The following is a 26796-nucleotide window of genomic DNA, read 5'->3' on the forward strand; positions in this document are numbered from 1 at the left end:
TCAAAAATAATATTTGTTCAGCTCTTTTTGAGCTGAGTCAGTTTCTTTTTTTGGATAACACTTCCCCTGCTTTTGAAAAAATCCTTTCACAGGGTACACTTGTTGCAGTAGGACATAAAGCTACTCCGAGGAACTTCATTTTGTTTAGATTTTGGTCGCCTCTGTGGACAAAAGTGGGAGTGTTTCCAAGCACTGGCCCCTTTAGAAAACCTGTCATTTTACTTTTACTGCCGACAGGGTCGTTTACTTATGGAGGTCATGTAGAGGCAGCAGTATTACATCGAGACCATTTCAGAACTTGTTACTGTATCATAAACATCACCTAGAAATTGTGTGTGACCAAGGTGAAAATCTGGATCTGGATCCAAATCTTTGATGCAAATGTTAATTTAATAAATGCAATAATGACATCAGCTGATTTTGTTTTTATTTTAAAATCAAAAATAATAATTATGATCCCTTATCTACGATTGTGAAATAATTATGACCAAAACATGTTAACAACTAAATTTAATTCACAATCGGTGTAAAAGCATTTGAGATATTTCGTTCACTTTTAAATACAAGAAAAAAAGCCAGAAAGGAAAGAAGAAAGTGCAGCAATATGTTCTTAATCCAAGAGCAAATTTAATAGAAATGTCAACGGCAAAATATTGTGGCAGCACAATATGGCAAAGAAAGGCACATCCGCTGTTTCCACAAGGCCTAAATGTGATATCAATCTGTGTTAAAGCTTCATCAAGCATTAAATTAATTCAAAGTGCTCCATACAAAAACAAATAGACAACATGAACTTGTATTCTTCTCTAAATATATTACAGCTTTTACTTTTATATATAAAAAAGAAATTCTACAAAATAAAACAAAAAACTAAACTCATTTTTCAATTCAATTCACATTAGTCAGTGGCCACACACACACACACACACACACACACACACACACACACACACACACACACACACACACACACACACACACACACACACACACACACACACACACACACACACACACACACACACACACACACACACCACACACACACACACACACACACCTCAACAGAACTGTAAGAAAGACAGAAAGATTGTGATTAGTTCTTTCAATGTTCATCACGTCTCTATTACAATAAGAGCAGGTTGGAGGATTTTTAACCCTGAAGTTGTAAACCGACAGCTGTGATTACATTCAGTAAACACATTGTGTGCATATTTGCGGTGTGTATCCAAAGTGTTGAATGCATTTCCTTCCTCAAAACATTTGCACACCCTGACTTTATCCAAATAGCATTAAAACCAATAGTGTTTGTTCACAAGTGGGTAAAAATATTGCTCCATAGCGCCCCTTGTACATTTCATTTTAATTATTTATTTGACATTTGATCAGAAACTCTGCTTAAGAATAGACCACATTTTATTCAGGCATGTACACACATCACCGGTGACAAAGAGGTGATCCCCGAGGAGGATCTGCTTTCCTACACAATGACTTCTGTAATTGTTCAGAACTGATCCTGCTCTTTTGTGTCTAAAGGCTTGAAAGCAGCGGGGAGATGCTAGGCTCCTGTGTGTCTCCAGAAACAAACTACTTTGAATATGTGTAAATGTTCTGTGTATGATTTTGTAAGAATTGCCTAAAAAAATGTTTTTGCTATCTTTGGAACATTAAACACTTTTAACCGCTTGTTTACAAAGACGCAGTTAGGCGAGGTCACAGCTAAATTTAGCTACAATAAACTGACTTAAAATGTCAGAACCTCCCACTTTTTTTTTATATTCGCAACGTGCTGAAACAGACAACACACACTTCCCACAAACCATCAGCGTATCAAATTAGTGGCTTCACCTTGACCTAGAGCCAGGAGCTAAATAGGGGAGGGAAGGAGGTGCCAGGAAAATGACATGCAGAGGGAGGAAGGAGGAAACCTGGAGAGGAAAGAAGAGGGAGGAGATCATGGGAGGAGGTAGAAGGTATGAGATGTAAACATGAGGGGGAGGGAGGGCGAGGACCAACCTCAGGAAAGTGAAAAAGAAAGCGAACGAAAGAAGCGAGATAAAGATGTAAACTAAGATAAATGAATGTCAAGTCCAAAAGTTGGGAGAGAAGAGAAACAGGTGGAAGGGAGACTAAGGAGGACATCAAAAAGTTGGCAGCACCGAAGGTGAATAGTTAGAGAAAGAAAGATAAGCAGGCTGGTCTCTGCTGCCATCTTGTGGTGAGAGGCTGTTACTGGCAGTCAGGCCAACCTTGCAACCTTTATCACAGTTACAGATGGGTTTCTATTTAGCGAAGGTACTTAACTTCACCTGCCTGATTCAGTAAATCATTTACTATTAAACCCAGAGTGCCTTTCAACACCAAAGTGTTTAACATTTGATAAGAAAGTCCACTATTTCATTAAGATGTTTACTTTGGAAAGCAACCACTACACCTTGTATATATTGATAGTGTTTATTATTTGCAGTTTCATATATTTTTGTAGGTTTTAAATCATTAAATGTTTAATTTTTTTTTTCTTGTTTTCCAACCGGCAGTTGTGGGAGGATGGTACACTGACACGCTTTTGTTGTTCAGCTGTTATATTCTGCATGAGCATAAAAATAGCAGCAAACAGATATATCTCATAGAAGATATTCTGGAGTGACGTCAACCTGAGCAGAGAATGAATTTACTCTACCCGAGTGTGTTGTAACCACAGCATTCTTGCCAGCTCAGCTGTTGCCAGTTTGAGACGCGTGGAGGCAATCCCTCATAGATATGGAAGGATTTTAGCTTGTTAATATTATGACATACATCTATTTATCACATTTGTTTGGTTTTTTTTTTACCTTCCATCGGTTGCCACAGCTGTTACACACCACAAATGTGGTCATCGGCTCATCAGCACTGCGGATCTGCACCTATAACACACATAAAACATCACATTGAAATATTTTCATTGACACAATTCTGTACGTGTGTGTGTGTGTGTGTGCATACCTGCGTGTACGAGCAGCTCTTTCCGTGACACTTGTTGCAGATGAACATGTCCGTCTCAGTTCCTCCGACCTTTGACAGCTGATGCTCTCTGATGGACTCTTTGGTCAGAGCTTCCCTCATCTTCTTCAGTTCTGCACTTGCCATCTCCTGCACACACAGTCCACATGTTTGTACCATACTGGCCTTCTCTAAACCCTCGCCCTAAACAAATTTGAACTTAATCCAAACCAAAACCCTAAAACAAGTCCTTAAGGTATGTTTATACCTTTACTTGCGCAAGTTTGACCACAAGACCACTCACACGAGACGTGAAGGGGAGGAGGCGGGGCTTAAATAAATATAGACACTGACAATGTTTCATCAAGCATGGTTGGACCATTATTGCTGCTTTGTACATGTTGTGTCTGAGTTCACACTACCAGCAACCCATGCTTGCTCTTCGGCACAAAACTGCAAGATTAAACTTTGCTAAAGAAACCTGATAAATATTGGGAGCACATTCTTTGGTCAGATGAGACCAAGATACATTTGTTGGGCATGAACCTGGCCAGGACTACCACAGTGAATAGTCCCGACAGTCAATGTGAAAAGATTTGAATCTCAGTAATGAAAGGTGTACCGACTGCATTGAGTTCTGGGGCTGTATTTTTGACATAGTACATCTAAAACTGTTCATTTTTAATTTTACATAAGAGTTAATATCCTACCGATCAAATCGGAAGTAATGTGATTAGTGTAATGTGATGCAATTATGAATGATTTCACATGTAAGTGATTTTGCACAAGGGTGTACTCACTTCTGTTGCATACTGTATATTCACTGTGAAGACACACATTGGCTGGTTTACAGCAGTATAAACCAAAAAACATTTTTTGTGTGTGATTTGATTGCAGTAAAATGATAAAAGGGGGCCGAAGTAACTGGACTTTTTACAAATTGGCATCATTATGCTAAGTCATGGTTTGTTAAGTATATCTTCAAGACAATAATAAAAGTACTTTAAAAATGTGTTTGTTTTCTGAATGGAGTTCGGATAGAGGGGAGGTAGGCTATGGTAACACTGTAGCTGCTCCATCTACACATAAAATAATGTCATCCAGGCATAAGCGACCTTGTTGTCTGTACCATAAAAGGTCTATGGTTTCTCCATATAGTTTGGTTCGGTCTCTGTCCTATGAGGTTCTATCGTAGAGCTCTGGCAGACCACAGATCGCTACAATGTTTTCTCTCCATTTATGATTCAGTGACGACATTGGGAGAATCTCAACGCTCATAGGCTTTCGCTTCACATGGATAAAAGATTTGCTTCATTTGCATCAAGTCATTTGCGGGGAATTTGCCTATTCATGTCTTTGTAGTAACTTTGTACAAAAAAGAGATGCGTGAACAATTCGCAGTCAGGTTTGGTGTGAACGCACCGTTTTAACACTCAAACAGAAGACCCAATGTCTGCACGACTCACCTCAGCAGTCATGGAGGCGATGCGTTGAGCCGGGATGGTTCCACACAGAACGCTGCGGCGCAGCTCGGGATTCTTCTGGTCCTTGAGGTTGGAGATGCGGCTTCGTAGACGAGTTTTATATTTTATATCTGTCGACTTGAACTCCTGGAAGATCTGTGGGCACGATGAGCAGTCAAGGACTAAAACACACTAATAACATCGGGGGAGGGCGATAATCCAAAACATGTTCAACTGCGTGATGGTTTTGTAGTTTGCTGTGCCATGTGACTGTATTACAATACGTATGCACACACACATTACGCAGTTTGAGCGTTTACCCAACAAAGTGAAACACACCGAGACACTCAGTCGGACTCAGATTGCAATCGTTCATGCAAGTGTATCTTTATGTCGTTAAGTAGGTGATGACATGAAAGGATATCCTCTTCAATTTGTGCTGCAAGGTGCTCACAGTGAACGCCAATGGTCTTGTGGTCATCTGGAAGACAGACGTACACACACTTCGCTAATTAGACATTAACAGCTGAATACAAAGGAATTGACTCATGCATTATGAAATATAAATGAGATGAAGAGCATCATGATGAGGAAAGAGAGTTTGATGGTTTACATTAATTAATTAATTTGACTGACATGGAGTTTATAAATACCTCAGCAGAGCATGGAGATTCATTCTTGATGATATTCTTAACTCAAGGGTCCCTTACTACCTTTTCCCCCCCAGACCTTTCAAACCTTTCCCATGGCATTCTTCAGGAAAAATGTGCTGCTTATTAAATCAGACCACTCCTTGACACAACACGTGACCCAAGTTCTATACTTGGGCACATCATGCCACCAGAGTAAGTTCTACTTGCTGAAGAAGGCCACAGAATACTTGAGTAAGTGAACCTTGACTTGAGAAAAGTGGATGATAAATTCTGCACTAGTTGGATATCAAAGTTACTTCTTGACCTTGGAAACAGTTGACAAACAGATCTCACCTCAAGGTCCATTTAATAACAGCTCTGCAGCTTTTGATCAGATCACATGATCTTTGTCAGATCATGAAGTAAATGTTATTATTTTCACAAGCATGTAAAGACTTGGAGAAAGACTCTTGAAGACCACGTGATATGAAAGCTCCAGAACAACTAATAAATAAAAAAACATTACAAAAAGCTGCATGTCAGCCTTGTAGTCTTTTATAAACCTTAAGTATCTTCTCACCATCGGTCTGCAGCGCCGCCACCAGCAGCTCTCGACACTTGTTCCGCACGCTGTCGGTGGTGACGGGGGCAGGGGGGAATGAGGTGATCGGAGGGGGGATGTTCACGGTAGTAGGGGAGGTGGGTGTGGTGGGAGAATCCCCTGACGTCTTACTGCTAAGAAAGAGGAGGAGAAATTATGAAAAAGGAGATGTGGGAGAGTTTGGAGTGAGAGAAACAGGACATAACTCCGGTTAAAGGACAACTCCATGAGAAATCCTCTTCAGTCTTTAAAGGTCCCGTATTATAACAGGTCTCTACACCTATAAACTGGTCCTCCCTGAGCCTGTCAACTCCCAGAATGAGGAAAACAACCGACTCCTGCATGGTCTCTGCAGCCCACCCACTGGTACAACGGTTTCTCCTACGGGCTGTTCGGATTCAGCTCCCGTCGTTACATAATAAATGGAGTCATTTGCATAGGCCGAACTCCTCTGCGCGATGATAGGAGATATCTGAGAGGGGGCGTTCCGCAACACAGAGGGGAGAGCGCACTCTGGTGTGTCTTCACTGTTGCCACCCGGGGTGCGTGTCCGACAGAGCGTCGTGCACAACGGTCCGGGTCTGGTCTAATTTTTAACGACAATGTGCCGGCTACGGTTCGTGTTAGCTTGTATGTGTGTGCTAACCGCTTCACATCGGACTGCTTCAGTAACGAGGGTCAGTACAAAGCTGGCTTTGCCTCGTCACTGACCCTCATAAAAGGATCTGTCCCAACCATACGGGACCCAGTAACTTCACCTGAACCACATAGGCGAGCCATAGTGATACATCCACCGTAAACATTGGCGCATGCTACCGCTCTCTGTCTCTCTCCAAGTAGGCGATGACAGACGGAGCTCATTAGCATTTAAAGGTGCAGGCACAGAAACAGCCTGTTCTCAGGAGAGCTCATTTGAGCAACTTTTAGCTGAAATTCAGGACCATGGATGGGTTTGGGGCAATGCATATTGAATACAGTGTACACCTCTGACAGCTGTGTGGAATTGATGAAAAACAGTATAATATGGGACCTTTAAAGACACTGTGAAATGGAAAATGTACTTTCACTGCTTTCTTTAACAGTGATCCTCATCCATCACTAGGTGTAACCAAATGTGACGTCATTACTGGGCGACAGACCTTTTCTCAGAGCTGCCAGAGTCCTTGGAGGTGGAGGATGTCCTCAAAGGAGAGCCTTCTTTCTTCTTCTCCTTCTCTTCCAACTTCCCCTCTGAACCATCTGCAGGAAGAGAAACAAACAAGGACATCTGTACTTGTTTGTGACATAATAATAACCACCTCCACCCACAGCTTGTCCTCTTGCAGGCTGAATTGCTAACAGGGACTCGTAAAAGACAGAACAGCACTTACCCAACAGCTTCTTCCAGGACTTGATGAGGGATTTGGCCAGAGTCTGAACTTCGTCCTCTGAACTGTGTTTCCTCACCGCATTCACAGACATCCCAACTCTGGTGGACTAGAGGAAGATGGAGGGGATTGTATTCATGCTTCAAAAATCATTGATCATCACCGATGGGGGATCTAGTTCCTACTTCAAGACTCAAACACAAACAGCAGGACGGGTCCTCCCATGTATAAAAGGACAGAGGTCTTAAATCCCCAACAGTAACCAGCACTATGTGGGATTGATAAAAAGGGAGAAAACCATCTTGCATCAGCATCTTTCGGCTGCACAGCACTACAACGCTCTTCAGTCTGTTGCACACACCTGATATTGACAATGGTTGTATCATCCTCTGAGGAAAGTTAGGCACAATAGCTACAGTATCATTGAAGTTGAAATCAAGTTTCAGTTTGACTTAAACCTCTTTAAGTCTTTACATATAATGCAAATGCTCTGTAGGTGAACCCCGGGCATATTTCCTGTTAAAATAGCAGGTGTCACAACGTAGATGCTTCAGTGCAGCTGTGCACAGACCGCATGATATTGCAGGCCTTGTGCAAAGACATGTACATACAAAGATGCATAAACATGGGATCTAAAAGACGAGTTAGGAACAAGGCTAAACCTGTAGATGTTTACAAGTATCTGGGGTTAGTTGTCAACAATTTGTTTTCGTTTTTTTTTGTCTTAGTTAGGGCTGGGTATTGTTTCGAATCTCACGATTCGATTTCGATTCGTTGGGTCACGATTCGATTCAATATCGATTCGATTCGATATTGATTGAAATGCTTCGATATCGATTCAGTATCAAGTAGAAATACACAAGTAAGAGTACCAGATCATTTTTTCAAATAATTTATTTAGTTTCATGCCTTATGAACAGCCGTGGTATAACTCATAGCATGATAAAACAGCACACCGCTTAAACACTGAACTACAGTGCATGTAACGGGTTCACACCGGCTGCGGAAGCTACCCAGATAGCAAAAACCTTTTGGCATCATTTTGGCCCAAATCTGGCTGGTCATTTTGTTACCATATATATTCACAATTTATGGTAGTAGACAGTAGTAGTGCAGATATACTGTTGAAATGCACATATTTGTTTATCTACTCTTCACATTTATTAAATGTATTTTCTCTTCCTGTTTCCCAGTGCGAGTTGAGATACACAAATATGATCGTATTTGTCAATCGTGGTATTTTATTTTGAAAATTGACCGGATTGTCTCGTGTTTCTTTGTGTGATTTCCTGCCAGAATTGACGCGTTCGCTCGCGGCACGCGCAAAAAGTAGAGCAGACGCCGAAACGATCGCTTCACGGGGCGGGACGGCCACGCCTATTCGCGGCGCTCCGCGTCTGGTGTGAACTGCACTATCGCTTAACAAGGGCGCCGAAAGGAAGCGGGCTCCGCTACGCGCCTATTTGCGTCGCTTTTGCGGCCGGTGTGAACGCTGTACTCACTCCGGTCGCCATATTGTAATGGTTTGGTCTAGTGCGGCCCCCGTCCGTACAGCGTGAATCACACAAGGGTGTCGGTCACAGCGCCCCCACTGGCCAGGGGCTTGAATCGATTCAGAAGATGGCTGAATCGATATTGAATTGCGGGGAAAAGAATCGCAATGCATTGCTGAATCGATATTTTTACCCATCCCTAGTCTCAGTCCAGTGTCAAATGTCCATGTTAGTAACTACATTTCAGCCTTTTTTCCCCCATCAACAATATTGAGTATTGATACAGTCACAGTTGATCATAATGACATTGCTGCTATATCGTCTCATCTTAGTCTGACTGAGATTTAATTACCAAAATAAACACTGCAGATGTATTGTCCACATTTAAACACTGGACATTTAGTTTTCAGACTAATATGATTTTTCACTGCATGTAGTCAGTACATGCTGTAATCATAAATATACTTGGCGGTGACATGGAAGAGAGGTGGAGTTAATTACCTGCAGCGTCTCCAGAGACATCTTGATGTTTTTCAGTTCCCTCAGCAGGTCGAGAGCTCCGTCCTGGAGACAGAACAAACAGAAACCGCCACATCACCGTGGTGAGGTGGACTCACATTTACAGCTCAGTGAGAGAACACCTGGAGAAGGATCCTGGCAACGGCGGGCATCTGTTAAATTTGTGTCCATGTAATGAAAAGAAATGCTCAGATTTGTTTCAGGTTACCACATTCATTAACCAATAAAGTCGAGGTGGCTGTATTTATTGCTTGTTAAGAGTCTTGGTTCTTCCCACCCACAGCTGAACAGCTTTCAGCCACAATTATTCAGTGTCTACTAAAAGGTTACCAAGAGAATAATGAAACCACAAGATTGAATTTTAGTGAGTGGAGCTTTTCTTTGTAAAAGGACTTGCATGACATGCACCCATTCTCACACATTCATACACTGATGGCAGAGGTTTTGGCTGGCTGTGAACAAGGTACACTTAGACCTCAAGGGCAAGATATCTCTTAGAAAATTATAATACCAGTGATTAAAATGATACCGATACCAATTCCATTTTTTCGACCTCATTCAATACCCATCACATGAACCGAAGCTCTGTATTTGTGTGCTCCACCGGCTAGCCAATAACCTTACGCCCACCCTTTGGTTAACACTAGGCATTTTCACACAGAGATGCCGCGATCACGATGGTGTAATGCCACATTGGTGTCTCTTTAAAAAAGAATCCCAGCTTTATGGAACCAGAGAGGCCATTACATGTAACACATCGGCCTCAGCGGTAGTGTGACGTATTAAATAAGCATCGTTAATACGATAAGCTCACCAAAACAACAATGGAAGGTGAACTTTTGCTTATCGTACACATTTACACGACTCTTCAAGTGCAAGCGAAGTTGCTGTGCATCATATACATGTTGCTGCCTGCATACAATGACGGCCTTCTGCAAGCTATTGGCTTTGTTAAATCACCCAGTGGCGCATCGCACACGTAAAGGCTCGGTTATGCTTCCGCGTAGTGATCACGCAATGGCCACGCAGTTGCTGGGAGACCGTGATGGTTCTGCGTTGGGTTTACGTGTCGAAATGCAATTCAATGCCACACCGGTAAAGGGCGCTATATTTTTTGTAAAGACTGACTGACCGACCGAGACTCTTGACGTACATTGTCGTTAGCCTCGTTATAGCCTATTTGTTTACCTTCCGGCTTTAAACATCCACTATTTTTCAGAACTTGGTGTTTTATTTCTTTGTGCAAAAGCGACAAGGTGCAAACAATAAAAGTAGCCTATTAAAAGTTTAAATGGCGGTGTTTATGAGTGGAAACCGGAATAGCGGTCTCCAGTGGATGTAGTTAGCGGACGCCTTGCGTTAGACGTAAGGGGGGTCCGCAAGGACGTAAGGGGTCCGCAAGCCCCCTTGCGTTGTGTCAACGCGGAAGCATAACTTCGGTTTAACACATCGTCAAAACATCAATGTTTGTTCCGGTTTCTCCCCGTTCACAAAGAGGCCGGCTTGCCTGTTTTCACCTCTGTTTGCTGCTCTGTGTAGGAACAACAGCTTCATGATTCTTTCACACTCAGATGTTAATTTGATTAATAAACAGAGGATGAACTATCCAGAACTGGACAACAAGGAGAAGAGGCACAGGCCAGAGTCTCCGGCACTCCAGGTGAAATAAAACTAAAGTCCAGATCACTGGACTGATCCGAAAGGAATGTGAAAGGCCTCTTAGGAGATTCATGAACTTCTAAATCGGAGCCTCAGCAACATCTCCACGCATCTCCAAGTGTGACACAGACCTTCAGAAACACTAGACTTGAAAGCATCACGAACACGGCTTTGGCCTGATTAACACCTTCTTTTCACAGAGAACCCTGATCGGGTTGAAGATTACGCCCTCCTTCTTCCTCTCTGGACCTTTCCCAAGGGTATAACTCGTTTTAAGATGCGTATTGGAGTGTCTCCTATGTTTCAAATGACCCCGTCTCCTAAATCACACGTGCAGATAAGGAGGCCAGATGTTATTCTTTTTAGTTAACTGCAAAAATACCTAAAGCCAGTCAAGACCAGTTTGGAGCAAAGCTAAGATAATGATCATTTATGCTTCAAAATATAGTCTAGATATGTTATTATTACTTAATACATGATATGACATTGTTTAAATCATGTGCTTCTGCGACCCAGAAGTACGAAGTTAAGAAAATGGTATTCGTCCACAAAAGTTACATAGATCTCTACTGCCCTCAAGTGGCCAGAGGTGAAATGGATCATCTCTCAGTCATCTCGATATATCATAAAGGAAACAGATATCGGGTCAGACATATACATATCGATATACAAAGACGTGTGTAACCAATTTACGTGAGACTAGTTTGATACATTGTTATGTTGAAACCAACTTCCTTTCAACTCTATCAAGACTGGTTCATTCAAAATGGTTATACAAAGAAATGTTTAATGTTTAATTTATTTTGACACATCAATCTGTTATTTGCAATGTGACTCAAGGAACGAGTTTTGACCATAACGGCAAGATTATGCGTGTTCGAGTGTATAATAGTTATAGGATCGCATTTACAATAGTTTAATCATTTAGCCTTCGGAGTGCAACCCGAGTTGGCCCGTCCTGGACACACCCCTTTCGGTCAGCATGAAGCTGCGTGTCTACAGTCGTTCACTTCACTTCTACTTATGCTTTTTTCTTCTTTCGTTCCATTACTCACTTATTTTTCTAATTTTCTTTTCTTTTGAAGTAAAAAGCTTCTTCTTTTCAAAACTTTACTCCTTTTTATTAGCTAGTTTTGTTCGCCGTTAGATTCTCCATCTTTTGCATTTTTAGTCTTTTACACTTTTCATGCAAGAAACTTTTTGTTTAACTCAACCGGCGGCCGCAAGATTTAGCATATTGACAGATACTATTAAACTAGTCATCCGAGCATTCATCCAACCACGGCCAAGCTCGCTAAGACGACAGCGAACCAACCGAGACGGCTTTCGGCGAGAGACAACATCAGCTACAAAGCTACCGCAGATTGGCACTAACGGTTCCGATCCAACCCTAAGCCCACGGCACGGAGAATTCCTTCGTATCTACGTTACAGACGAAAGAGCGACGGCTTGGACTTTCGATTAAGCTGAGACCACTCGTCATAAAGTAAGACCGAAACCGTAATTAACAGTAATGACCGAGTTGCAGGGTGAACATAAGTATTAGCGTCTGTTAATATCTGATATCTGTGAGGCCATTTCATTATTCTATCTTACTAATAAAGTCCAAATTTGCACTTGCCTTTATCGCCAAACATTCTAGATGTGTTGGTTACCATTTTCCCAGTTATATTTCTTGTGTTGTATTTGTGCTTCTGTACATCCGTTATGCTTTTATTCACTTTGTTTAATCCTTAGTTAGTCAATAAATACCATTATATTATAACCGCTATTGTTTTTGCGCTCTGTGTAGAGCGCAAAAATCCCTATTTCAAGGGCTTATGATCTGAGGAAATGGGATTGATTTATCAAAATTATATTGATTGATATTAATAGTGGTCATTAGAGTCATTAATGTGAGCTCTATAAAGTCCTGTCCGACCCACAGGTCTCATTCAACAAACTGCGCCCTTAATTATGTTTCAAGGCGACGTGTTTTCTCCTGGATTACGGCGGATTACTTTTAAAGTTTGAAACACATAGTTAAAAGGTTGAATAGGTGATTCTATTCAGAACACTTTCTGTAATATTATATTAAATCCTCGTAAAATTTTGATAGCAATGAATAAATGAAATGCACCGACATTAAAGTGTAGGTCCGGAGTGAAATGGACCCTAGGTAATATACCTGTATACCTGGCTGTTTCCGTGACGCGAGTTTCACGCGAGAGTATAAAAAGGTTTCGCTTAATTTTTTTTTTCATAAATGCTTATATTATCAGGTCGACAAGTGTTGACATGATAATACAAGCATTTATAAAAAAAATCGGCTAAACTTTTTCATACGCTGGCGTGAAACTCGCGTCACGGAAACAGCCAGGTATACGCCGACTGCCATTAAACACCAACAAAGAAGAAGCTGTGTAAACACGGTGCCGTCTACGCAAACAGCGTAGCTTTAGCAGTAGAAGCTATCAGGCAAGTGTTCTTTTTAAATAAACTCCTGATGTACTTACAAACTTTAAAATGCCTCGTTTTGTGAGTAGAGACCCTATGTGTACTACTGCAGAAGTTTGGTAACATTCCATGCATTATTAGTGGGGAAATTTACGAGATATACTGTAAGTACCATAGCGCTATTACGAAGCCGTTCGGCTGATCGCCCTATCTTGACCACTGCTGACCATCGCTAAAAATGCTTCCGAGGGGGTGTTTGGCTGGAGGTCTTGGTGGAAATTACCTAGGGTCCATTTCACTCCGGACCTACACTTTAAAAAAGTGTGGCCGTGGCAGGACTGTAAAAACCCTGTCCAATCAAAATAGTTGGGCTGTAGAAAATAATTGGATGCCATGCCTGTCTGTCATTGCTTACTTCCTGATTGCTTGCACTTTCGCACTCTGCCGATCTCGAGCACTCGTGGGGAGTTCTCGGGGAGCAGCTTTGAACAGAGTTCTGAGGGAAGGGGGCAGTACTTTTCCATTCAGTGATGCGTTCAAAGACAAAGTCTCTGTGGTTTTTCCAAATTACCTACTCTGCCTTTAAAGGCGAGTCCACACCGGACCGAAAATCGGCGTCTTTGAGTCGGTCATTCTTTTACCATTCTGATTGGTGGAGGCTAGCAGCTTGACTAGCGAATCAGTGAAGCCCGGAAGTGACGATGGTAAACATACCAGATAAACAGTGGAATCGGGTTACATTTTACATTTGAGATTTTTCCGTTCAGAGAGTAATCACAACTACAGTCTACAACCTCACTCTGCTGACAACAGTGACTGGTGAGGACAGCGTGCTCTGTGTTTATGGTCTAGAGAGGACCGGCTACTTCCGGTTTTCGCGTTTTTTGGCCCACAATACAGATTAGCGCCGCCTGTTGTTTTGGAGACATTACATCTTGCGCAAGCGCGGAACGTATGGCGTCGGCTGTAAGTCCGTAGGTGTGAACCGCCCATGTCGTTGTTCGAGTCAGCCATATTAAGTAGCCCGACTTCATTTACCGACGCGAGTCGGGCAGTTCTTCTGGTGTGGACACCCCTTAACATTAACACACACACACAATACAACTTTGCCAGTACACTTTGCCAGTAGTAAAATAACATGGTTTAGTTTGTAATGACAAGGTAATTGAAACTAAATCAAACTTGGTGATGTTTAGACAACAACAGTACTTGGTTCACATGGTACACAAACAGCAGTCTACTGGGTCAAAGTCCTGTGTGTGTGTTTTGGGTTGGATCAAGTTTTGTTTTTTCAGTTGTTTTGCCTGTATGTTTTGTTCAAAAAGTCTTTATAATGTGTTGACAGTTAGTCAAGAGTAATTTATGATTTAAATAACAAGAGCTACAAATAAAAATGCACATACAGTGCACATGTAGCCTACTCATCAGGAAGACATCTTGTGTCCACAACTTTTGCAGACTTTTGATACGTCTCTATCCGCCTGGGTGGATCTTCTCACATTCTTGCTGGAAATTATTTAATTCAACATGGATTAATGTGGCATTGATCTTATATGAACAGAACGGCTCCCCTTTTCATTTCATGACCTTTTGTTAGTAAAAATTCTACAGAATCTTCCTGGGCACATGTTCAAATATCCTGTGCTCCAATTGGCTAGTATTTAATGACATGTTAATTAAAAAAACAACATCATGAGAATAATAATTTATACATTTTACATCCTTCACACCTGCGTTAGGTCAACACTCCAACACAAAGACCACATGAATGTTCCATAGTATAAAGTCGGCGGTTAGTTTGCCAGATAATTGACTGAAGCTGTGGTGATTTGTTGCCAGACTTTTCCCCAGAAGCACGCAGCCATTGTCATGTGTGAGATAGTGAGCGCGCGGAGGTGTGGAGGCTCCAACACAACGTGCTTCCAGAATGTTCCGCCTCTCCACGGGTAAAGGTAGCGCTCATCACCTGACCGCGCGGTTTCCGCGGATGCAGCAACTGTTATTTTGCACTCACCGTGTTCTTCTTGTGCACCATTTTATCCAGATTTTTGGCGATGCGCTCCACTTCCTGATTTTTCGCCATGTTTGAGCGGACTGCTCCGTCACTAGTGCTCCTCTGCCGCGGCGAAAAGCCCCATTGATGAAAGGAAACTCTCCCAGTCTCTCTGTCGCTCTCTTTCCTCCTCTTTACGCAGTGAGTGTCTGTGTCCTTTTTTCTCCCAGCTGCTGCCTCCCTCTCGTTTGTTGTTGTGTGTCTCTGTGGGATGCTGGGAGTTGGAGTTTACTTTTGACAACTTCAGCCTGGCCAGGTGGGCAGGCAGGACGGGCATCTGATTCCCCCACGTGGACCCATCCTTCATCATTGAATCCATGATGGAAAATAAACAGGCCTATAACTTAATTGTTGGCTGGAATTTGGGGAGTAAATAATGATGGTTGCTGCATCATGAACCTTAGGCATGTGCAAAAATCTGAATATTTTTTCAATGCAATGTGCTTCCCTTAATGTATAAGGCATTTGTAAGTTTGCCAATTAATAAAAGCATCTTACAAATTACTAATGTACACTATACAGAATATTTTAGGAAACCATCTGCAATGTATGCACTGCTCGCATAGGCAGCAACGTCAGGTGACTAAATGGGTCTATACCTGATGTGTTGCTTCAGCAACTTTAGTAATAATAAAGTCAGAAATATGTTTGAGGATGATGATTGTCCTCCTGTGAACCTTTTGGTATTAAATGTTGTTTCTATTCTGCCAGGTATTTTTCCATTGTGTTTTGTGAACTTGTTTTTCAGAGAACAGAACGTGCTGAGAAAGAGAACTGTTCACTTTAACCTTGAGACAAACAGAAGTGAAGCCAAATGCTAGCTGACGTTTTCCTCCCTGACAATCTTGCATGATTAAGTATGCAGCTCTTATCCTGTTCTCAGTCAGTTTCTCATAATACAGCTCTGTCCTTTCAGCTGAAATTCACTCACTTATTTCTGTAATAAATACACAAAGACGATTAGTTATCTTTATTTGTGCACTTCTCAGGGGGGGATGCATTTATTTCCACCACACCTCATCTCTCCATTGTGGACTTTCCTCAGGAGCAGCTGAGTCTCATGGCCATGTGAGGTTTGTACTATTATAAATGTATTTTGGCAGATTCATGGGCCTCAGGTTGAACATGTGCAGAGAGGGAGAACATGTCGACATGCCTCTGATAGATTAATACCAGCTCATAATGAAATCTGTTTTCAAATGTGTATCATACTGGTAAAAAAAATCATCCTGTCCACTTCTGTAAATCCTTTCGAATTTTGGGAAATTAAACAATGGTCTTAAACTGTGTCCTCCTAACATGGTCGGGATGACAGTAATGAGATGGTTATCCTCATTTCACACTGGACAAGCTTTGTTAAGCACAACCAAAATATAGCCTATAGTTCTACACTTCTATAAATCTATACTTATCACAAAGTAATGATTTCAGAGCTATTTAAGTAATACTTGAATAATGTATTGTGTTTGCTAATCTTTTGTTTGCTTTTCACTGCAGTTCCTCCGGAGGGAGATTCACTCTGGAAGCAACTCAATTAATATCCTGCATGTACTCACCATGTCCTGTAGATGTCAGTGTTAAGTTATTTTCTACTTGGTGTGTTTTTATAGGATACCTTTCTGTAAACGCACCATTTATTTGGAAACTATTGGACTATTTGCTGTCTACAAGTTGATTTAACTGCAGTTTCACTCAGTTATTGAGAGGAAGGCTCTCATGTCCTGTGCTAGAATGTAATGATCAGGTCTTCGTTGGATCTTATGGGGGCTTTATCAGTGGATATTGTAGATGTTTGTCCTCCTATAGTTGATTTTTGGCTTCTTGAACTGTAAAATATGTTAACAAGTATTTTTATTTATTGAGCCTTTATCAAACCCAATTTTAAAGTGCTTCACAGTAGGAAGTAACTTAAAATCAAGAAATTTAGAATTCCAGTACATAATATAATCAAGTAGATTTCTTTTAATATAGCAGTTAAAATCAGTGGAGGTAATGAAAAAAAAGCATAAAAAAACTATAACTATAATTAAAAGTGCTAAACGGGAATCTCAGAGCCTCCACACAGCTCTCAGCATAGTGATGGCTGAGCCGACAGTGTTGAGGCACTTCTGCACTGGCTTCACTTTTCAGAACCGGAGGTTGCCGCCTGGTCAGGACAAAGTTATCAGCACTAACTGCCACATGAGAGCAGTGCAGAGCAGCGGCCATGAGATGGTTGGGGTGCACACTCACATGCACTACACACTATGCGATGCTCCCATGATGCACCACAGGCATGAGAAATGCCAAAAACCACCATTTTCTTGAACTTGATCATGTCAAATTGGCATCAAGAGATCAAGATTATCACTCTGCTAGAGTTCTTATAGGACTACAAAAACACTCACAGATTTACAGCGTGAAGCATATCCTGACTCATAAACAATCTTTGGCTGACGGACCCCTTTCTGCAGACAGTACAAAAGCTGCCATTATGCTACAAACAGAATTTATGTGGAGTAGTGACAGGTGATGTGACCTAAAGTGCTGGCAATGAAAGCAAAATTATCAGTTGACTAAATACAATACGATTTTCTGGAAGGGGCAAACAATCCTTCATTCCTTTTAGCTCTCTCTCTAAGAAACACATTTTCCAGACGTAATAACATTAGGCTGAACAGCTGTCTTGGCTCTGTTGTGATTGACAGCTCAGAGGGCGGAACCAAAGTAGGCTATAGAGAAGGTCAACGATTGGCTGAAAGCAGAGGTGGCGAAAGTACTCATATTCTGTACTTAAGTAGAAGTACAGATACATGTGTAAAAAAATACTCTGGTAAAAGTACAAGTACTGATTCAACTCCTTTACTCAAGTAAAAGTAAGAAAGTACAGTCTCTGAAATGTACTTTCAAAGTAAAAGTAAAAATGAATTTTTGAACGCCAGCAGCTCGTGGCTTTTCGGTTGACACAGGACACAGCGCATACCATACGCCATGAGTCCTTTTTGGAGCCGACAACAACGAATAACTCTTTTAAATAGGGCCATGGATGGGGAATGTCTTGCTTCTCTGAATCTTCTGAAGCGTCGCCGTCGGCAATACTCCCGGACCCCACTTCGCTTCCTTCCTCCATGTCGCTGCTACAGTGCAAGTTCTCTATCGTCTCTACCGTCCCCTCACTCATTCGACTTCTTCCTGGGGTAACCTGCCCCCCCCCCCCTCTTCTTCTCCCTCTTTCCCTCTCAAGTTCGTCACGTCTTTTACGTATACTTTTACGTATTGTCGCCATCTGTGGAGGTTTTTTTTTTTTTAAGTAACGAGCCTGTTTTTACGATGTAAGGAGTAGAAAGTACATATTTTGTGTATAAATGTAGGGAGTAAAAGTAAAATAAACAAGTAAAGTACAGATACCTGAAAAATCTACTTAAGTACAGTAACAAAGTATTTGTACTTCATTACTTGTCACCTCTGGCTGAAAGTTAGACCTTGGGTCTTGGCTCATACTGATAAACTCAACAGTCACCATAAATGAATCAACTTCTCCCAGTAAGTCTTTCTCATATTCCTACTGGGACATGTTGGGAAGTTGTTGTCTGACCAGTATCTTCTTCTCTACCTCAAATTGCGAATCCTAAACCAACATAAAACACAAGCTTGTTTATCTCAACGTTTGCTGGTCCAATCAGAGAACCTTTGGCCAATAGGATGCAGCCAAGGGAACCATATTTGTTGTGTCATATAGAGTCCATGATTACATGATGGATACTAATTCTAGATTCTAGATCTGATGATATTCTTAACCAACATTCTCAACGGTGCCTGCCAGTTACAACTCAACAGATAGCGGTCCTGTCTCTCTCTCATTCTTAATCAGTTTATAATCAAACTCTCCTTTCTAAGTTCCAGATGAGTACATTTTTCTCAGAGCAACTTTTTTTTATTTCTCATTCATTCTTGCTGCTTGATGTTTGCAGCCAAGGAGCCTCTCTAGCTGAGGAGCAACAGTGCAGTGCTGGCAGCGACATCAACAGCTGCTGGGTGAGATAGCAGCCTGTGTGTGTGTGTGTGTGTGTGTGTGTGTGTGTGTGTGTGTGTGTGTGTGTGAGGACACGACAGAGCTCAGAGGTCTGCAGTGAGGCAGAAAAAAGATGCAGAGGAGAGAAAGTCATCCAAGAGCGGATGAAAAGGAAACAAAAGCCTCTTCTTCTAATTCTTTACTCCTCTTTTCTCTTTATCCTGCTCATCTGCTGTTCAACGAGGCCTTCTCTCATTCTCTTTTTTCATTCTCTCCCCTTCACCTTCTCATTTCGTCTCCTTATCGTGTTCTCTTCTATTTCCTTCTCGTATATCATACCTTTTTTCTCCTCACCTAGTTTCTGATCTTTCCATTTCTTACTTCATCCTCTGTTTTCATCTCCCATCTTCCTTTCGTCAGTCCCTCCCCTCCTCGTTCTAGCATCCCTCTTTTTTCCTGTTTCTCCTTTTTCCTTCCCTCCCTTTTTCATTATCTTCTCTCTTCCTTTCCCCTTCTCCTCCTCCTCTTCTCACATCTTGGGCCCTAGTTTCGTACACCAGGTGCAGTCGGGGCTCAGCGCACCTGCGCCACGCCGACGTGGTGTGTCCGCCTGGACTTTGCAAGTTTCATGCACGGCGCATTCTAGCACAGGCACTCCTCCCGTCACTCCTACCCCCGCAAGTGGGAAAGAGGGAGAGAAGGCATGAGTGGGAGACGAGGAGGAGACAAGGCGTGGAGTGGGATTAACACAGCCAATTCAGATCTTCACCAATCTAATGTGCAGTGCAAGTTTCGTCACTTGATAACCCAATGACAGATGACAGCAGCAGCAGCAGCAGTGCCAGATGGCTGAAAGAGATGTGAACCCGTTAGTTTGCATTACAGTTTTAGCTGTGTTAATTCAGTCAGGCTGAGTTTCCGTTACGCGTGCCATCCGCCTTTGATCTGACATCAGATGTGACGGGACAATCTATATAGATATAAATTCACGTGATGATTCAATCAGTTGTATTAAATAGTGTTTGTTATGATTATTTATTACATTTAAATGTGCCTGGAACTGTGGAAACCTGCCTGTGAGGTCTTGGTGACGTGTGTGCTCTGCGCGCCGGTGAGCCAAATGGCCACTCCGCCAGCTGTAATTCACCTTGCGCCAAGAGTAGACCAGGTTGGAGCTACCGGGCTTTCGGCGCAGTCTCAGCGCGCCTTTTTGGCACGAAACTTCCACAGCGCCAAGCTGACTCTGTGACGCATCCCCCTGCTGCGCCGCCACACCCATCTCGGCGCAGGCGATCCACCAAACTGCCAAACTGACCGTGCGCAAGGCTGCGCTGGTCGAAACTTGCATTGCGCCGGCTCCGCCACCACGAAACTAGGGCCCCTTATGTTCTCTGCTTCTTATATTTATATATATTTATATAACATATATATATATATACTTAATTCTTTTATATATATTTTTCCATCTTACTCTTCATTGTTTTCATCCCTCCTTCCAGCCCTTCTTCCCCCACATTTCTCCCCATTGCTTTCTCCAACTGTTCTTTCCTTCTTTTTCATCCTAGACATGATCTATCCTCCATTCTCTCTCCTATCCTCTTTTACATCTCTCCATTTCTCTTCCTTTAGTCCCTTTGCTGCTCTCTCATCTTACCTTCTATTCCTCTCCTCCTTTCTTTCATCTATCCTTACCTTCAGCCCCTTCGTCCCCTCCACTTGTATTTTTTCCCATCTTTGCCATCTTCATCTCTTCTCTACGTCCTCTTCCTCCTGCCCTCTCAACATCACTGTTTCCTTTCTTTTGTTTGTCTCATTTGAATTCCTGAAACTGCAGGGATCAAAACCGCAGGAAGGTGATCTGTGAGGTGATAAGTGATAATGAAAAAAAGAGAGAATACAAACAAATGAGTAATGCTTTCTTTGCGTTGGTGATTTCACAATAATAGCCTGAGAAACATTCTGCTAGGCAGCTTCCTGAAACTCAATATCCTGAACTCAACTTCCCAGAAACAATGAAAAATGTAACATTCAGTTCAAGAAATAATTGGGTAATATGCAAACCCAGACAAATACAGCAGGTTCCTTTTTGTCAATACTGGTAATTATATTATAAGTTTTAAATTGTGTTGGTGGATCACATGTTAGATAGAAATACCACAAAGCGTTTTTCCAGGGGTCTGGTAGGAAATCTGTCATACCAGAATGGCTCGGCTTGATTGGTCATATGACTTGGGACAACCCAAGCGTCCTCACAACCACTGTAACATGCCATTACACTTACAACGTAATGAATTCCAATCAGGTCTGGCTCATCTGGGTTTAAATATATCCTTTATTTTCAGGCTATGTTATATATATTTATATATCCCCATCCTGCATGTCTTTGGACTGTGGGAGGAAGCCGGAGAACTCGGAGAGAACATGCAAACTCCACACAGAAGGAACCCGGGGCGACCCGGGAATGGAGACCCTCTCGCTGTGAGGTGACAGTGCTACCCACTACACCACCGTGCAGCCCTGGCAGGGCAGGTTGTTTGGAAAAACCAGAGGCTTTGACTTTGAACGCATCACCGAACCAAAAAGTCCCACCCCCCTTCGTTCAGACCTCTGGTTAAAGCCGCTCCCCCATAACGCCCCAATGCGTGCAATCAAGAAGTAAGCAGGCAGCAGGGTGGGAATTTCACAATGGCCATGACTGCCATGACCGTCGTTGCCCCGCACTTTGGCCTTAATGCCCTGTGAAAAATGTTCAGTTTATGGCCAGGGTAGCCCTGTCAAAGTCCTAGTGTAAACCGCGCAAGTGCACGGCGTGGTGAGCTTTTATGGACTTACAGGCCCCCTAGTGCGCACAGCAGGCTCGTCCCGTGCCGCAGCAGGCTCGTTCCGTATTTTGTAACAATTATTACAAAATACAACTTGCGCAACTTCGCGCGCCGCGCAGGTGAAGTATCAACATCTGGTTACCTGTCCAGGGTGTACCCTGCCTTCGCCCAATGACAGAAGGGATCGGCTCCAGCCCCCCCCCCCGCGACCCTGAATACAGGATAAGCGGTAGAAAATGGATGGATGGATGGATGGATGGATGGATGGATGGATGGATGGATGGATGGACATATAGTGAAGGCCAAATGGCCTTGCCCCTAAAAATGACGAAATTCCAACCCAACTTTTTTGATTGGACAGGGTGTTTACAGTCCTGCCACGGCCACAGATGACATTTAATATTTTTTTTTACGTTAGAGCATTTAATTTATTCATTGCTATTGGTATGTTACAAGGATTTCAAGTAATATAACAGAAAGTAAAAGTAACCTTTAAGTTTGACTGAATTGAAATTCAAATTTTGTCTGAATTATAGTTTACAGGTGGGTGTTTGGGGTGTGGGTGCAGTTTTTTTTTCTTCTTAAATTAACATTAATCTAATTTAATATGTATTTAATTATTTTTATTAGCATAAACATATTTATTGAGTGAATGTGACTGTCACTTTCATTTTGAAATCCTTATACACACTTACACGTTCTTAGTGCCTGATATATACACGTAGCCAAAACAACCTGGGTTTGACCGTCTTTTTCAAAGTGGACGCTGGCTTTCCAAACCAACACATATAAAGTAGCTTTTGTGCTTGATTTATTTCGCTCTCTCCAAGTTCTTTCCCTATTCGCAGCTTCCATCCAGATAAATAAAAACATCCGCCTCATGCACATCCGTACGCCACACACCCTCGCCCAGGAGAGGGAGAGAGCTGTGAACGAAGCAAGTCTTTTGCCAACATGCTTAAAAAAATGACATGACAAATAGTATTTGTAGACCTCTCGATGTTTGCGATATAGTAATTTACTACATTCTGTTTAGAACCAGCTGCAATACATTGAGTATTTGATAGATCGCCCACCCCTAATTCCAACTGTCACATTCTGTTCCTCTTGTTAGCCCAATTTCATTGTCATATTTGTCACCATTGTCATCTACTTAACCATCGGATGCCTTGACTTTCTCATCCCTCCCAGTCAGCTGACATCCAGCCAATGCCTGCAGTAACCCATTTCAGCCATTCCCATCACCACTTTCCCCGCCCACCTGCTCACCTCTGTCCATTTTCCTTACCAGCCATGCAGTACAAATAGCAGCCCCCTTTCCCCCATCAGTTACCAGTTTTACGATGTTGTTTTGTGTCATTACTTTCAAGCATCTAACTGTGCCTATCCGTCTTTTCCTGCTCCATTGCTGCTATCCCCTGGAAGCGTGTGCGTTTTCGACCTTAGCAATAGACCCCTAGATGGATGCTGTTGGCCTCCTTATCTGCATTTGGGTCTTTCCCTCATTGCCTCACATTCACTTGTGCAACACCAATACAACAGCACCACTAATTCGGAGCCTTGACTCAAAGTACACTCTGTCTGTTATAATAATGCTAAGCTTATTCGTTTTTGTGATAGAAACTCTAGTGTATTAATTCTTGGTAAATCTCTTTTAAGATGACTGTAATAAGGAAGTGGCCTCAGACCTTGGTTCAAGCAGTATTTTGCATTTACTTTGAGAGCAGGAACTGTTTGTTCTACCTGGAGTAGATCCATGTCCGGGAAGTGTTTGTCCTGTCTCTGTGTGTGTATGAGATCAATGAAACCTGCTATCAGCGGCTGAATTCAGGAAGTACCCTCTTTGGGAGATCTATGGACTCATTCAAAGTCACCTCTGACGCCAGGAAGTGCGAGACATTGGAGTCTCAGTTATTGGCCATCTCAAGCAGGAAGTGCCCACTCCCCTTGATCTGTAGCTGTTCATTTCGACCCTCGGCACCAGGAAGTGTCCTTTCTACTTACACTGGATCTATGGAGTCACTGCTAGTTATGACCTCAGACAGGAAGTGTCCTCTCTGTTGGATGGATGGAACTATTCTCATTTCCTTCAGAAAGCAGGCCAAGTATTGTGTGGACTTGGCTCCTTCTTCCCCTCTGATGGTAAATGAGTCTGCTGAACCTTCGTCAGAATGGCGGCTGTTTTGTTGTTAATGGGATTTGGTAATTATATAATGATGACTAACTGGATAGCCAGAGATCCACAAACCACTGGTTGACTTCATGCTGACTATGTGTACACTTTTTTATATACACTCTTGTACAGCTCAATGTTCAGTTCCCACAGATTAAAATGAGTTCACGAGGGAGCATTTCTCTCTGCATGCACCAGTGTGGTGCTGTGAACATGGAACACTGATGAGCATAAACTTGACCCAACCTAAGTCCAACGACGTGCTTACTGGTCCAGTTGACATTTCATTTTTTTTGTAATTAGTATTTTATTGAGTTTTTGTACAACATTGTTTACTTCTAGTCAACCATTCAAATTACTTCTGTACACATATTGTTTACTCAGTCATAATAAGAATAAATCAATTAAACCAAAGCAAACAACAATAGAAAACAGACAATTAAGTTAGAAAAAACAACACATGGATCAAATGAACAGTCTAACAATAATAATCACCACAATCTCATCTTGTTGGCCAGTAAGAGCCAATTGATTATGTGGCTTTTGGACATGGCATGTACTTTACTTCAAGATCTGTCCACAGTAGCAAAGTATTGCAAGTATTCTCTCTTCTCCCCATTTCGCCACATATTTCTCAGTCCTGTCCTTGTTTTCGTATAAAGCCATAATTGCCAACTTTCCAGTCCTGGAAAGAGGGCTCACCTGAACCCTCCAGTTTCTCATTCTGATTGGTTTTCTAATTAGAAATGATGCCCCACAGTTCCACAATTGTGGGTAATTTAATTAAAACAGCCTTGGGCAGAATTCCAAACTAGTCTGGTTAATGCAATAAATGGGATCATGAACCTTTAGCCAATAGTTGGAGTAATCATGGGACATTCATCGAAGATGATTCCCTTCTGAGCTGCAGCACTTCCAGCAGTCAGCATTATCTCTCAGCTTCAGCCTAAACAGCCTGGAGGGATCCAATAAAAGCCATTCAGAATCTTTTTTACGTCCCGTAGTGTTTGCTTGTGTTTTGTTTGTGTTTTCTGTGTGATTGTCTCCAGAGGCCTATACTATGAAGCATGTTCAACATACCCAGGGTATCTTCCAACTTAAGTAACCCTAACAAAGGCAATCAGAGATAAGCGGTCATACGAAGCTGGTTATCAACTCGTTAAGTCAACCCAGGGTTTCCCTTTCCAGCTATGAGAGCGTGCACATAAAAGAGGCGGCGTTTGCAGCATTTGACCAATCACAAACATGGATCAGTCTACGGGCAGCCGAGTGGTATATTTCAAGTACGAGGAGCGAACCATAATCTTACAGAAATACGAAGAAGTTAAACGTATAATACAGGCAAAAAGCAACAATTTCATCTGCCAAATGCAGGAAGGACAGCTGGCAAAAACTTGCTGACTGTGTGAATGCGTAAGTCTGAAGTTACCCCGCGAAGCCCAAATCCTGCTTCGTAGTACAGGCATCAGGTGTGTGGGTGACATCGTTCCCACAGTTGAGGCTGCTCAGTTGTAATCAGGAGAGCTTGGGTGCAGTCGAATAGTCTTTTTTGCTTAGGAAGGTTCCTAACTGAAGAAGTGACCCGGAAGTAAACAAGCGGCCGCCATGATAAGAGCTGTTCGAATTCTCTAAATGCAAAGGAAAGGAGCTCCAATGCTTCCTTTCAGAGCTCCTTTAGCATAGGATGCAACGGACCTTCCTATGCGAAAGGAAAGGAGATTACGCCGACCCACAATTCTTTGCGAGAGCAACATTTAAAGTGCTGCACACCTCGGCCGTTCATGAAAACAAACAATATGCCTATTTACATATTTAACAATTACTTTCATGCAGACATATAGTAATTGGAATAGTTTTATTTATTTCAATCATGTTACAAACTTGACAAAAATGAAACTAAAACCACAAATGAAACGTAAATAAAGCAACCGGTCAAACAGGAAGGAGGAGCTGCTGGACCTGAAGCTGTTTAGTGAACCAGCTGTTTATAAAACCAACAACATGGGGAGAAGTGGACGACGCGTTTTTTGTAGTCCATTATTGTAGTTTCTCCAGCGCAGAGGCACGTCAATCGCCGGTGCCGAGCATCAGCTGTCAATCATCAGCGGCCGCGTTATAATGACGTAGCTTAGTGAAAGTCCGGTCGGATTCTCTGAGCACCGCGGTCGACTATTCCTAAGTCCTTTTGAGTTTTCCTATCGCCTTTCCTTAACCCTGTGACGTTTTCCCCAGAGGTCAAGGAATAGGAGTTAGGAATAGGAGTTAGGACCTTATTTTTTGACTATTCGACTGCACCCCTTGAGTGTGACGCTGAGCTCCAGTGTCGGCGGTCGCTGTTCTGCTGTCTGTGTGAGCTGTGTGTGATCCAGTGACAAACTGGTGACCAGAGCTGAGAGAGAGCCAGTGTGTCACATGTGTTGTGCTTGAGCTGTATTAGCGATATTGTGTTATTTGTGTGTGCATACCTCATCTTCGTTTTTGAGAAGATTGTTTTACGTTTGTTGTCAGGTCAACAATAAATAGTTTGTTTGATCTGTGAACTGTTTCCGCCTTTCCCTTGGCTTCTCCCGGGATTTGTTTATTTATTTAATTGTTGGTGTCCTCCACT

At 42.3% G+C, this 26796-nt stretch overlaps 1 protein-coding gene across 2 annotated transcripts; it reads right to left on the reverse strand.

Moving 5' to 3' along the window:
- Positions 1–2559: 2559 nt before the first annotated feature.
- tcea2 (transcription elongation factor A (SII), 2) lies at positions 2560–15366 on the reverse strand. Of its 2 annotated transcripts, none has more exons than XM_084016232.1 (9): positions 15164–15366; positions 9037–9099; positions 7046–7151; positions 6815–6914; positions 5655–5806; positions 4866–4923; positions 4446–4599; positions 2983–3129; positions 2560–2903 (listed from the first exon to the last, which is right to left on the reverse strand). In XM_084016232.1, exons 1-9 carry the CDS (start codon positions 15230–15232, stop codon positions 2799–2801), a joined length of 954 nt encoding a protein of 317 aa, XP_083872358.1. In that variant the 5' UTR covers positions 15233–15366; the 3' UTR covers positions 2560–2798. The 2 variants fall into 2 exon arrangements, with proteins under 2 accessions (XP_083872358.1, XP_083872357.1); XM_084016231.1 differs by having other exon boundaries at positions 5655–5809.
- Positions 15367–26796: the final 11430 nt, after the last annotated feature.

The sequence above is a fragment of the Eutrigla gurnardus genome, assembly GCF_963514095.1.
Source record: "Eutrigla gurnardus genome assembly, chromosome: 8".
In the NCBI taxonomy this organism is placed as follows: domain Eukaryota; kingdom Metazoa; phylum Chordata; class Actinopteri; order Perciformes; family Triglidae; genus Eutrigla; species Eutrigla gurnardus.

Bases quoted from the DNA above. Each gene is read 5' to 3' on its own strand.
- tcea2 (XM_084016231.1), bottom strand. From the start codon at position 15,232: ATGGCGAAAAATCAGGAAGTGGAGCGCATCGCCAAAAATCTGGATAAA. The intron at 7,152-9,036 runs GTAATTAACTCC...ATCTTCCTCTAG, and splicing joins TGTCTCTGGAGACGCTGCAG to TCCACCAGAGTTGGGATGTC. The intron at 4,600-4,865 runs TATCCTTTCATG...ATCGTGCCCACA, and splicing joins GCAGCACAAATTGAAGAGGA to GATCTTCCAGGAGTTCAAGT.